We start from the raw sequence: 12,917 nt of genomic DNA on the forward strand, positions 1-12,917 counted from the left end.
TGAACCCTTACGATAAAGGCTAAAAATTTATGTAATTTCAATTCAATGGTGACTCATAAGGAGAGAATCGAGGAAGCGAATCGATGAAACAAAACATTCAAAGTTGTTCCTGAGAATCTTTGCAAAATGCAGAACCAAAAACATTCTCAGGTGATCATTAGATTCACCATCTCCATAGCTAAAACCTCCATTGAAACCGCCATGACTTTGTTCTGTTTTCACAACCTGCAATTTCAAGTTTTGGTAATGCTAACAATTCTACGAGAATGGCAGCAATAAACCCTTCATAGCCCTCTGTCTTGTCTTAAAACTGACTCATGCCATGACGAACACTTTCCATTGCAGCTTCCAAATTTTCCAATGCACTCGCATACTAGTTTCAGAGCTAAGAACTGGATTCGATTGTTACCTGATTCTTCTTCAAATCAAGCTTCTTCTTTCGTGAAATCGGAGACGGAAACCCGAGAAATCCACTCGTCCTCCGGTAAGATGCACCAATTAGGAGACTGTACGGCTCTCAGCCACCGGAAATCATCCACATTGGCCCAGTTCCCTGTCTCCTCCGCCAATGTCGCCGCCTTTAGGTCTTCTTCGATCCCTTCGTATTCCAAACAGTACGGCGCGAATCTCACCCCGTTGCTGTCTTCGATTATGGGCCTGCTCCGCACTCTCAGGTAGAAATCGCTCTTCTTGGCATGATGGATTCTGATCTGATGCGACGCCAACACAAAAACGCAATCCTCTACGTCGTCGATCAGAATCGAGCCGATCACTGGACCGGTATAGACCTTGCAGTTCCTCAATCTGTGAAGGAAAAGAGCGTTAACCGTTCCTAACAATCTCACTTCGCAGGAATCGAGATCCGCCAATGTAAATTCTCCGATCGAAGAGCCTCTGAAAGTTTTCACCAGATTGACGCCATGCTTGTTTCTGAACCCAGGAGAATCACGGATGGAGATCTTGGGAGGTAAAACGGCGTCGGATTTCTGGGTCTCCGGTTGTTTGGGTTCCGGCTTTCTTGAGGTTGATTTGTTCTTGAAAGAAAACTTCTTCTTCGGTACTAACTCTCCGGAGAGGCTCTCGAGATTCTGCTTTAGCTCAGAAATCGATTTAAGAGACGACCGGACCTCGTATGAAGGCAGGAAATAGGAATTCTCGGCGAGAAGCTTCTCGAGATCGGCGATCGCGAATGAGATCTCAGCGAGATCTGATTTAACCTTCGACGGATCCGCAGAGGAGGAGGAGGCAAGTCGTGACCCGGCGATTCGGGACTCGATGGATTGCTTGGAATCGGCGAATCGGGAGAGGAAGGAGGAGGTGGACTCAAGCGAGGATGAGGAACCGGGGGAGTCAGATTTGCGAGCTTGATGACGAGCAGAGAGGCGCTCGAGCATTTCCTGGTGCTTCTTCTGCAACACAGGGTCTAGGGTTTTGCTCGCCGAGGCATTCGGGTTCGGGTCGTCGTCTTCCATCGTTCTTCGCGTTGTGACCGCGACGTCATGCGACGGCGCATTTTACAATCAAGTTCGAAAATCGAAACAGTGATTCAAACGGCGTCGTTTCTGGTTGATGGAAATGCTGAAATTAGATTTTTGACCGAGAATATTTGAATACTGTTAAAATCCACCCCAAGATTTATTTTAGTTCGAAATACACCCCACATCGAGTTCTCTGATTAGTTGAATATATAAAATCCACAAAAAGACTATGAAAGATGCATATTATCTTCTGTGTTTTGGTTAGGATAAGTTCCCTGAAGGAGAACGCTACTTCGGCTTCGAGAATTTCGGCAACACTTGCTACTGCAACAACGTTTTGCAGGTCTCTTTCTTCTCTCTCTTTCCCCATTTCTAGGTTGGTTCTTTCGATGCGCCGCTTGTTCTTACTTGATTCGCTGCTTGTTTTTTTCCCGAAAGGATCGATTTTTCTGCTGGAATCGAATTGGGTTTTTGCTTCAATGGGGAAGACTCGTTTTTGAAAGTCTTTCATTCGAATTTCTGTCCAATGTGACTCGTGGTTCCCGCGAAATATTTATGTTGTTTCAAGGCTCCGGAGAAATTTATAGGCAGTTTCGTTTGAAAGGTGCTTTTGATTTTAGAGTTTCTGCACGGTCAGATATGCGCAATGTGTGATTCCTTCGAATTTGCTTTGCCATCGTATTTAGCATTTTGTTCATTCTGAATCAGGTTTAGTCACCAAATCTTGAATTTGGGATTGCTCTATTGATGACAAAGGTAGTCTTCTTAAGGAAACACATGTGGATCAGTGGAAACACCAAATGTGAAAGATTTGCTTTTTGTTTTATGTACACGTGAATCATCTCTAAAGGTTGAATCTTTGCTTGCGCGTCAAGTTCATGCCTGAGTTTCCAGAGCTAGAAGAAAGATTCTTGCTGGCAAGTAGTTCATATTTCAGTTTCTTCTGTTTTGCAGGCGCTCTATTTCTGTGTCCCCTTTCGTGAAGAATTGATTGAATACTATGCAGATAACAAAAGGGTTGCTGATGCTGAAGAGAATCTCTTCACCTGCTTGGCCGACTTGTTTTCACAGGTGATTACCAATGCTTGAAATCTCTGTTTAATCTCCTCTCTGTTGTTCCCTTTTGTTAAACCTCCTCAGATGGGTGTTTGGGTTGCCATTTTTGTTGCCATAGATAAGTTCCCAGAAAAAGAGAACAGGAGTTATTGCTCCGAAACGCTTTGTGCAGAGGTTGAAGAAGCAAAATGAGCTGTTCCGGAGTTTTATGCATCAGGTAGCACCTGAAAACATTATCTTCCCAAGTGAAGTTTTATTGTAAGTTCAATTACGTGTAACGACCAATATGTTTATGGAAAGAAATTTACCATTCTCATGCAAAAGGATGCACACGAGTTCCTGAATTATTTGCTCAATGAGTTCGTGGACATATTGGAGAAAGAAGCACAGTCTACAAAAAATGATCAGCAAACATCGTCGTCTCCTGAAAAGATTGCGAATGGACCAAGAGCTCATACTCCCGAGACAAATGGGAATGGTTGTCAGAAAGAGCCTATCGTTACGTGGGTTCACAATATTTTTCAGGTGAGTTCTGTTATATTAAGTGAATCCGCCTTTATTTTGTGCTTCTGGGAAATATTTTCAGACATGGACCGACCTCTAGCTGTCAATGGGGTAGACTTTCATTCATAGGAAACTCTGCTCATGTAATGAAGAACGCGTGGGATTGAATTTGAAGTTTGAACGGCAGGGTATCCTTACAAACGAGACAAGGTGTTTGAGGTGTGAGACAGTGACAGCAAGGGACGAGACTTTCCTTGACTTGAGCCTCGACATTGAACAGAACAGTTCCATAACTAGCTGTTTGAAAAACTTCAGTTCCACCGAGACTCTTCATGCCGATGACAAATTCTTCTGTGACAAATGCTGCAGGTAAAAAAGCCTTCTTTTGTGCAAATTGGATCATTTATGCAAACAAACTTGAAAAGTTTTCAACTTTTGCAAGTTACAAGAAGCACAGAAGAGGATGAAGATCATGAAGCCGCCGAACATACTAGTCATACATCTGAAAAGATTCAAGTACATAGAACAGATGGGTCGGTACAAGTAGCTGTCGTACCGGGTAGTATTCCCTCTGGAACTGAAACTAAGCAACACAGTGGAAGAATATTCAGAAAGAGAGTACTCTCTGTATGCAGTGGTGGTTCATGTTGGAAGTGGTCCGAACCATGGCCACTACGTCAGCCTCGTGAAAAGCCATGACCACTGGTTTTTCTTTGACGACTAGAGCGTCGAGATGATTGAAGAATCTGCCATTCAGACGTTCTTCGGGTCATCACAGGAGTACTCTAGCAATACCGATCATGGTTACATCTTGTTCTACGAGAGCCTCTGGACTAATTAAAAGGTTACCAGGAGTCGATAAAGTTTTTCCCTTTTTCATTATATCACCTTTGCCATAAAAAAAAACTTTTATTTAAGAAATCATTCATCACAAAAATACTTATACGAAGGTCTTGGAGAAACATCACAGAGGCAAAAACATATAACCCCGGATGATAGTTCCAATAGTTGAAGCCATCTTATGGGTGATCATCGCTCCCTGAATACAAATTAAAGACAGTAAACACAGCATGACCAAACGGCCAAATCTCCCAGCGAGTGGCCTCTCGGCCTCTCCCTCGTCTCTGCCAATATCACATGTGATTCAGAACATTACCATAATATTAAACATAACAAAATGAATATGATTACAGAAGAGAACATACCTTGCAGAGGATGATCAAAGAGTAGCAGTTGCAGATTCCAGAATATAATAATCATTAAGGACTGTAAGCACAGATTTGGACCAGTGAAACCTCCCAATCATGTCATGGTCTTTGTTGAGACCTTCCAACACAATCTCTCCGTACCAAACCTCCTTGTACCCATCATGTCTGCGGCTACATTCCCAATCATTTTCCCAGAATACACCAAGCTTTCCTCCATGACTCATCATTAACACCCTCTCAAAACCTTCAGGCAGTTCTTCCACACCCTTCACGTTTTTCCACACCTTCTTCATCGCGTTGTACCATAACAATCTCCCCGACAGCCCGAAACGGTACAGTACATTGTCCACGACGGCCGATGTCCCCTTACACCATATATGCATCTCATCGTCCACCATTTCCCATCTGCCTTCCTTCGGCTCGTAAGCTACACTGTTTCTATTGCCTAAGAAGTAAATCTTCCCGTCCACTAACGCGATGTCTCGCACGTTCTTCTCGCGAAACTCCGGGTTCTTATACCGCATTGACCTCATCTGGGTCGTCCATTTCTGGCGTAACTCGGCGCTCGGGCTCGGGACGAACTCCCAAGTCTGCGTCTTGAGGTCGAAAACCTCAGCCCATCTCTCCCAATCGTCGACCTTGCACCCTCCGGCCACGTATATCTTCCCGTCGACGAACAGTCCGGTGGCTATGCTGCGCGGCATCAGCATGTTCGGGGCTTCTCGGTAAGTGCGAGATACGAAGTCGAAGATCGAAACGCTCGAGGTGGGCACGCCACCGTTCGATCCACCGATGAAGTAGATCTCCGAACCGACCGAGACGGTGCCGAATTGGACCCGAGGCGGGGAGACAAAGGACTTGACGAGGACGAACGGATCCTCGGTCGTCGTCGTCGATGGGGGTTTGGTCCGAAAGGGTTTTCGGGTGAGAGTGTACCAGTGAGTTTCGGGATCATCCATGAACCCTAGGCAGATGCAGAGGACCGATTCGGCGCATCCGAGGATGGATCGCGCGGCGTAAAGATCGGTCGAAGTGAGAAGCGATGTAATGCCCTTGGAGACGAGGGCCAGGCTCGGATGGAAACATCTCGGGACGCGAGCGATACAGTTCACAGCGACATCATCCGGAAATGGCGGAATCAGTGGTGGTGGCTCTTCGGCTTCGGCGACGGGGGAGGACATTGGTAAATTGCAGAATGGACCTACACTCTCGCAGGACCTACTTTGCTACAAAGACCTTGACGTTTAGAAAACATCGAGATGACCCCATATATAAATAAAATGGTCAAAATAACCCTCTAGGCGTCTCTCTTATTATTCGTGAAGATAAAGCCAGGTGCAAGATTTGGGAAGAATATCTCTATAACCAATGAAGTAAAATTTTCAGAGTTTCTCAATAAATGCAAATCTCCAAGAAGTTATTCCCATTAAATAAAAACGGTAGTTTATTTCCTAAAATTAAAAAAAGAAAGAAAGATCAAACAAAGAAATACAAAAAATAGAATCTTCTCTACAACATTTAATGAAATTTACTTATTCCATGCAAACAAAAAAAAGAAAAAAAAATTCCTTTTCAGGAATAAAATTATTAAAAAGATCTATTTATATTTTAAATAAAATAGTGCAATGGAAGATAGAATAAATTTTAACGACACATATTTATATAAATATAACAAAAAAAATTAAAAATATGAATTCAGAAACCATTTAATAAAAATTGGAAAAAAATATATGAAAATTCATAAACTTGTAATTTGGTATAATATTAATTTATTAACTTTACCCATATTTATTCTCGAACTTATATTTTTGAATATAGTAATTTTTAAACTTACTTATCAGTCCATAATCGTCCAATATAACTAATTGAACAAAATAAAGTTTATGAATTACTGTATTCAAAAAATACAAGTTCAGAAATTATTATACTCAAAAATATAAATTCGAAAATAAATAGGTATATCTATAAATTCAGAATTAATATTATACAAAATTACAAATTTATAAATTTTTAGATATTTTTTCCATAAAAATTTATTGGCGGCAACAAATCTACCATACATGGAAAACTAATTCAGGGTGTTATATATCTCGGTTGCAAAGCCCACATTACTTATGGGTTTGGTTAGGCCCAAGCCCAATGAATTATATATGTATAAAAAAGGAGGCTTCTTTTTCACTGGAGATATGATCGAATAGAATACAAATATAATTTATTAATAACATATAAACCCGCAGTCAATTTCGACTCTCTCAAGTACATGACATGCGAAAACATAACCTTTTTGCAAAAAACTAACATCATAAAATTAAAATATTCGAAATTTCATAGCAAAAACTAAATAATAAATAAACGATCTAAATAAATATAATTCAAAGGGAGATGCTGTGGCATTGGAGTTTGAAACGATAACCCACATGCTCGGCCGTAAAAACAGTGTCAAACCACTCAACGTCCCCGGAGATCTCCCCGTCTTCTTCTCTCTCGACCGTAATCTCCGCACACAAAACCTCGACTCTCCAATCATCGCCCGGGAAGTCATTGTCCCACATCACCACAACCTTCCCGTCCACGTTTAGGATCGTGCCATATTCAGAGAACCCAGGGGTCTCTTCCATTCCTTCCACCTCTCTCCATTCCCTCTTCTCTTCATCGTACCAGATCAGATCCCATGTCGGGTTGTTTGTGTTCAGATTGTATGCATGGACAGAGTACACCACCTTGTCCACCACGCAAAATGGCGGTCTCATACTCGCTCTACTCACGTAACGATCCACGCTTTCCCATTCGCCTTCCTTTGGGTCGTAACAGAAGGTCTCGTCATAACCTATTATGTAAATCTTTCCCTCCGTCACCACTATCCCGTTGTCGTCCCTGTCGCTTATCTGTAAACCAGATACCCGAATTGTCTCCCAAGTTTCCGTCTTTAGATCAAAAACCTCGAAAGATTCGATATACCGTTTAGTGCAGCCCCCAAAGACGTAAACTTTACCGTCAACGATGCATGAGAGGGCGTCCATGCGAGGCTCCTGCATTCTGGGAAGACGGCGCCATGTCTGATTCCGACAGTCCATGACGAGGGCTTTCGAGACACGATTGTGTCTGATGATTCCGCCGAAGGAATAGATCATGTGACCCACCGAGACGACGGATGAATGAGTCGGTAGCCGTGGAGAAGGAGACGAAGGGATCGGGACCAACCGGTTCGAGGTCGGGCTGCGACGGAGAACGAACCAACGTGCGGGGTAGGAGTGAGGGAGCCGAATACAGACGTAGAGGCAGTGTTCGTCCAGGCCGAGTCGGGACCGAGTGTCGTAGAGATCAGGCGAAACCATGAGGGACCGGAAGCTCTTGGAGACGACGGAGAGGTTCGGGTGGTACAACCTCGGGACTCGGGCCACGCAGTTCAAAAGGATATCGCAAGGCAATGACGAAAGTGAAGGGGAAGACTCATGCGGTGGCTCTTGGGCGTCCATGGCGTCGGAAGCCGTCGCAGTGGGAGACAAAGACGCTGTCATAATTCTAGAAAAAACCCTAATACGCTAATAGAGTGGTTTGTCTGTCCTGCTAATGTGCTCATATTCATACAAAATTTACCTTTCCAAGTTATATTTGTATCAAGAATCAAGCCCAAGCCCAATACTAAGTCCAAGATCAAGCCCAATATCAAGACCAAGATCAAGCCCAATACAAACCCGTTAACTGTCTTTTTACCTATAAACCCTTTGGATCTGTCTTATTCATTGGGCCTAAACAGTAACTTCAAAGAGGATGACGTTTTTTTTTATAATTCGGAAGTTCATCCGGACCTTTGTCCCGATTACATCTCTCAGAGGAACAGAAAAGTCCAGCTGAATACCCCTCCCCACGCTTGGGTTTGAACCTACGGTGAGAGCATGACGTTAAATAAGAATTTAATAGTTTATGCAACTGTAAATGGGAAATCGAAATTATAAAAAGAAAATGGCGTTGTAATGACCAAAAAAAAAGATTTTTTTTTTAAACAAAGATATGAGAAGGCACGTACACATTCAGAGAGCAACGTTAGAGAACCCATGAAAGAGAGACAAAAAACAAAAGGAGGTCACGGGCGATGGGAAAGGTGACGACTTTTACAACATAAGAGGACACACTGTTGGATTTGGATCACCCGTGATTTTTTGTCCCTTTTCTTTTTTTCCCCTTAAATAGCTGTTCTGTATATACACTCCAAAAATACCCATGAATTAGATGTGAGATTATATATATATATATATATATATTACATCAAATAAAATCTATAGAAAATGACAAAAGAGTAAAGCACAAAAATATATTTTAAAAAAAGTGAATTCCAACTACTTCAAAGAACCGAATATAAAAAAATAGATTGAAAAATGGAATGTTATGGTTATAAAAGATAGAATAAAATGTAACATACATCCTAAATCTACTGGTTTACTTGAAATAAGAAATAAAGGTTAAATCAATATAACAGCTGGGGAATTAAATTAACCTTTTAATGCTGCTGGCATCGGATATGCAAATAGACATATGGTTTTATTATATATTTTTTTTTTGTATGGTAGGTGGATGTCTCTCTTTATGTGCACCATTATATATATATATGGAGTCGACAGTTCAGCATTCAAAAATTGCTTATGGATATCCTTTTGTAGGTTATAGCTTCTATTTTAACTGTTGTTGATCTCGGTGACTTGGAATATACATTAATGTGGCGATAATTAGCATTTAAACGCAAAAATATTATTAAAAATTACTAATATAGATGTATATAGCCATTTGTTAGGGAAGAACAGTACATATTTCATAAAATTTATGATTTAAATACCTTATAAATAAACGAATTAGTATGTTGAGTATCTAATATTACAGATGACGATTAAATGTTTGGTAAATAATGAGAATATAGTGATCACGTCATTAACGAGGTTGAGGATGTGAAAAAGAGGGAAGAGGAAGGGTGTTTTGGGAAAGTAAAAAGGGAGGTGAGGAACGATGATTCGTCGTTATCTGTGATGTCGCCATCAGAGAGGCCTCACAGGCGAATCGCGTCGGGCCCCTCGGAGCTTCTTCTGTGTTAAATCTCTCTCTCTCGTCTTCTTCTTCTTCATCTTCTCTCTCTGAATCTGCCGTTACGGGAAGCTTTGTACCAACTCCACATGCATTGTACATAGACTTGAAGCTTCGTCTTCTTCTTCACAGCTTCGTCTTCTCTCACCGTCTTCGTGACGACTGTCTCCCTGCAATGGCTGCTGCTGATGGTTCATTCGAAGCGGTTAGTAATTTTTGTTTGTGTTGTGTAAGCTTCTTGAAATGGTGGTTTCTGTTTCGGTTTTCCTGTGTGAGTCGTACTTCTGTTTGAGGCAGTGAAGGTTCGTTTGGGTTGGATCGATTTGAGGTGTTCTCAAACTAATCGGAACTTTGTGATCGTTCCTGCTATTCTGTGTAATTGGTTTGTCAACTGTGATTATAGATTACGAATCTTATCTCGAGAAGCTTTGGGTGAAAAATGTGGGGAATCAAAGGGGAAGATAAAGCTTTTGGTCCTCTAGATTCGATTCTCTATGCACAAGGCGAACTGGAATTTCGCCTTTTTGTAGGCTTCAAGTGTTATTGGAAGCTTTTCCTTGATCCCGTGTTCATGCACTTGGCTATTCCTTCCTTTGAAACAAGGAAACAATACTAATCTGGGAGCTGAAACTTTGCTAGTTATTTTGGAAATTGAAGCTCATAACCAATACATATGGATGCAAAAAGACATAGAATTCATCAAATCCACTTCCTTTGTTGTACGGAGTTGGATCTGATTCTGGATATAGTAACGCTTGATTTGGTGAATATGAAGAACGGGAACTTGCGAATTTGAAATCTTGATAGCAAAATTGTGGTCTGAAGATTCCTTGCTTGCAACTGTTATCATGCGCTATATCCTCTTTAGCCGTATCATCAGTGGTGTCAACTGTGATTGATTCTGATTGATGACATCGACTTATGGTCTTTTCCAGGGGAAACCAAAGTCTGTTGGTATAATGGATGGGAATGGAAATTTACCTGTGAAGTATCCAAGCTTTAAGTTAGCGAAGCCGAGCTTCAATGACGGGGGCCAACAGTGTGCCTTAGGTAAAGTCAGTGCTCCTTAGTATCAAATAAAGAACTCAGTATCCTCAACTGTGTAAGCATACTGATGACTTCCATTTTTCAATTCAGATGCCTTCCCCCTTCTTGTCAAGGAGGCTGCTTTTCCTGTGGATCAAGCGAGTGCAGTTGACACACTCGTGAGTAACTTTGATTTTGGATTCCCTACTTCTTGACAAAGAGAACCCAACATTTTTGCTCTGTTTTGGAAAACCCTGAAATATTACTACCGTTTATGACTCGAATTTTGGTCCATGCCTAGAACTTGTAGAACCTAATTGGACGATCGGAAGGGACAAGAATGCTAATGGCATAACTTGTATGCTAAGCCCTTCAATCTCTTTGTTTTTACAGGAGCAAGACGTGTGTACTATCTCGGTTTTACCTGAGGAAGGAGCAATCAGCCCGCAATGTGCCTCACGATTTACACTGTTGAGCTTCATCAAGGCTCTTCTTCCATCTAAAGATCAAATGTTCCTTGATGCACAGCTGAATTGTCAGAAAACTCAGAACTGCATCAATGTGTTATTGGGAGGAGGTACAGATTCCTACCAGTCATGCATTGTAGATATAAACGTTGAGAAGGGGAGCGCTGAAACGGTGAAATCACATGATGAAGTTGTGGGAAGTGTGAAATCTGAGAGTGTAGTAAGTTCCGGTTCTTTATCATATCAATCTCTCTACATATGCTACATGGCATGCCCATATACATACAGGATACAGCCACAAGTCTGAAGACATGGGGTTGTACACCAAACCCGAATATGATATTCTAACTTCTTGTGGTAAATTTGTCCCACAGCATACACAAAAGGTATTGCAGAGACAAGCAAGCTTGAGTACAGGTAAGATCATATAACTTTCTTCACGTTTTTATGTCTGCAAACTATTATCTTCTTCATGGTTATGAGCCTGCATGAGGTTCATAGTTCTCGTCCTTGCTTGTGTTTGTAATGCATCTGGTTTTACTTCTTGCTAATTGACAAAGATGCATTGGGGTTTCTGATCGATATTCCTCTGGAGTTCTAATAATGTGACATTGTACTAAAACCTGATAAATTCCGTGCAGATAAAGCAGTGTCTGAGAGATGCCATGATGCCCCAACCAACAGATGGAGAAAATACAAACGAGCTGCTTCATTTGATTCAAGGAAAGTCGTCATCTTATTCTCCCTGCTGTAAGTTCCACGACTTTCAGCTTTAGATCATGCTATCTCTCGTTTTCAGCCCAACACCGAACAATACGACATCTATATATGCAAATGTCAAAGAGACAACAACTTCCACCACCCAATAGAGATTTCATCTTTCTCATTTTGTTTTGGGAATGCAGATCAAGTGTGGGGACATTGATACTGATCTACCTGACATTGAGAGTGAAGCAGCAAAACGGTGACGTCCTCTTGAATCATGTCTAGCTGTTAAAACGTCTCTTTTGTCCTCTTTTTTTTTTTTTGTTCCTTCTGTGTTTTTGTTGTTTGAAATCCCATCATCCCACAGCTCTCCTTTCCTTTTAGCTGAACTCTCCTCCTCCCATTTGGTTCTCTGTGTGCATATAACTTAGTTGCCTGCATTGTTGGATATCCTTTGCGGTGAAATTTTCAATCTCTCTTCTTCATAAACCAAGCGTCGTAATTTGGCTTGTTATCAAGCGAAATTACCGTGACAGGATATATGATTCATGAAAAGAAAAACGCAAGCTCATACGCTCAATAAAGAGAACAATGGAACAAGAAGCTGATGAAACAGTTATATCCAGTTGGAACTCTGTACAAACCTGTCTCACGCCTAACTAACTCTCCTGTTTTTTTTTTCTTTTTTCTTTTAAAGACCCAAAGTGTCCAGATCTAAACCATAATTGTAGATTTTCATTCAGAAGATTTAGTGTTCACAGCGAAAGAGGAATTTAAATTGTGGGCATCAACAAGAGCAGCCTCCAGCAGCCTGCTGGGGCTGTGATGAATTAGATGTGGGCTTTAGGTTCACATCCACCATGTCCTCTGATTTCGTGGGCGTATACGATCCCATTCCTGGTAACGCCGACGCTATCTTCCTGAACAGCGGCTGCGATTTTTGTTTTCATACTTGTTTCTTTCAGAAGACATTACCCCAAAACAAAAACCATGTGCAAGGACTGGAATTGTTACCTTAATGTTGAATCCAGCTTTGGCGCTGGTCTCTATAAACATCACTCCATACTCACGCGCTTTGCTATCCCCTTCTTCTATCGAAACTTGCCTGTTCCATTTTGTCGTCGTCATACGCAGAATGCTAGAGGTATCTCCTAAAATGGCAGCTTTCAGCTGAGAATATAGAGAGAGAGATGGCTCTTCCTTCTTACCTTTTCTCGACAAGATCCGTCTTGTTCCCGACAAGAACAATGATAACGTCACCCCCTCTCTCTGTCCGCACTTCCTCAATCCACCTGGAAGTGTTCAAGAACGATAGCCTATCTGCAACAATCCAACCAAAAAATTACCCACGCAATGGACAGAACGTAAACACATTGGTAGAAGAAGGGGGGGGGGGGGGG

At 41.7% G+C, this 12,917-nt stretch overlaps 6 protein-coding genes across 8 annotated transcripts in view; 2 read left to right on the forward strand and 4 right to left on the reverse strand.

The window, feature by feature from the left end:
• Positions 1-1,485, reverse strand: LOC104807688 (tubulin-folding cofactor C). Its single transcript, XM_010533069.2, has 2 exons — positions 410-1,485; positions 1-225 (listed from the first exon to the last, which is right to left on the reverse strand). Exon 1 carries the CDS (start codon positions 1,470-1,472, stop codon positions 426-428), a length of 1,047 nt encoding a protein of 348 aa, XP_010531371.1. The 5' UTR covers positions 1,473-1,485; the 3' UTR covers positions 1-225; positions 410-425.
• Positions 1,486-1,498: 13 nt separating this feature from the next.
• On the forward strand, positions 1,499-3,917 carry LOC104807863 (ubiquitin carboxyl-terminal hydrolase 3). Of its 3 annotated transcripts, none has more exons than XM_019201871.1 (7): positions 1,499-1,565; positions 1,744-1,821; positions 2,433-2,549; positions 2,653-2,751; positions 2,859-3,059; positions 3,226-3,407; positions 3,488-3,917. In XM_019201871.1, the coding sequence occupies exons 1-7, from the start codon at positions 1,500-1,502 to the stop codon at positions 3,735-3,737; spliced, it is 993 nt and encodes a 330-aa protein (XP_019057416.1). In that variant the 5' UTR covers position 1,499; the 3' UTR covers positions 3,738-3,917. The 3 variants fall into 3 exon arrangements, with proteins under 3 accessions (XP_019057416.1, XP_019057418.1, XP_019057417.1); XM_019201873.1 differs by having other exon boundaries at positions 3,481-3,607; XM_019201872.1 differs by lacking the exon at positions 3,226-3,407 and having other exon boundaries at positions 3,408-3,917.
• An 18-nt stretch (positions 3,918-3,935) lies between these two features.
• LOC104807689 (F-box/kelch-repeat protein SKIP6-like) lies at positions 3,936-5,521 on the reverse strand. The gene is made up of 2 exons (XM_010533070.2): positions 4,244-5,521; positions 3,936-4,162 (listed from the first exon to the last, which is right to left on the reverse strand). Exon 1 carries the CDS (start codon positions 5,425-5,427, stop codon positions 4,258-4,260), a length of 1,170 nt encoding a protein of 389 aa, XP_010531372.1. The 5' UTR covers positions 5,428-5,521; the 3' UTR covers positions 3,936-4,162; positions 4,244-4,257.
• Positions 5,522-6,501: 980 nt separating this feature from the next.
• Positions 6,502-7,778, reverse strand: LOC104807690 (F-box/kelch-repeat protein SKIP6-like). The gene has a single exon (XM_010533071.2). The coding sequence runs from the start codon at positions 7,762-7,764 to the stop codon at positions 6,619-6,621; it is 1,146 nt and encodes a 381-aa protein (XP_010531373.1). The 5' UTR covers positions 7,765-7,778; the 3' UTR covers positions 6,502-6,618.
• Positions 7,779-9,339: 1,561 nt separating this feature from the next.
• Positions 9,340-11,959, forward strand: LOC104807691. The gene is made up of 7 exons (XM_010533072.2): positions 9,340-9,524; positions 10,255-10,369; positions 10,457-10,524; positions 10,739-11,032; positions 11,187-11,229; positions 11,454-11,562; positions 11,718-11,959. The coding sequence occupies exons 1-7, from the start codon at positions 9,495-9,497 to the stop codon at positions 11,800-11,802; spliced, it is 744 nt and encodes a 247-aa protein (XP_010531374.1). The 5' UTR covers positions 9,340-9,494; the 3' UTR covers positions 11,803-11,959.
• Positions 11,960-11,967: 8 nt separating this feature from the next.
• Positions 11,968-12,917, reverse strand: part of LOC104807693 (ras-related protein RABH1d) — a 2,366-nt gene continuing 1,416 nt past the window's right edge. Inside the window, exons 4-6 of the mRNA XM_010533074.2 lie at positions 12,726-12,837; positions 12,532-12,622; positions 11,968-12,448 (exon numbers count right to left, since the gene is read on the reverse strand). Of these exons, the coding sequence (XP_010531376.1) occupies positions 12,305-12,448; positions 12,532-12,622; positions 12,726-12,837 (347 nt within the window). The 3' untranslated portion in view covers positions 11,968-12,304. The remainder of the gene's footprint in view (positions 12,449-12,531; positions 12,623-12,725; positions 12,838-12,917) is intronic.

The sequence above is a fragment of the Tarenaya hassleriana genome, unplaced genomic scaffold (genome assembly GCF_000463585.1).
Source record: "Tarenaya hassleriana unplaced genomic scaffold, ASM46358v1 Cleome13, whole genome shotgun sequence".
NCBI classification, from domain to species: Eukaryota; Viridiplantae; Streptophyta; class Magnoliopsida; order Brassicales; family Cleomaceae; genus Tarenaya; species Tarenaya hassleriana.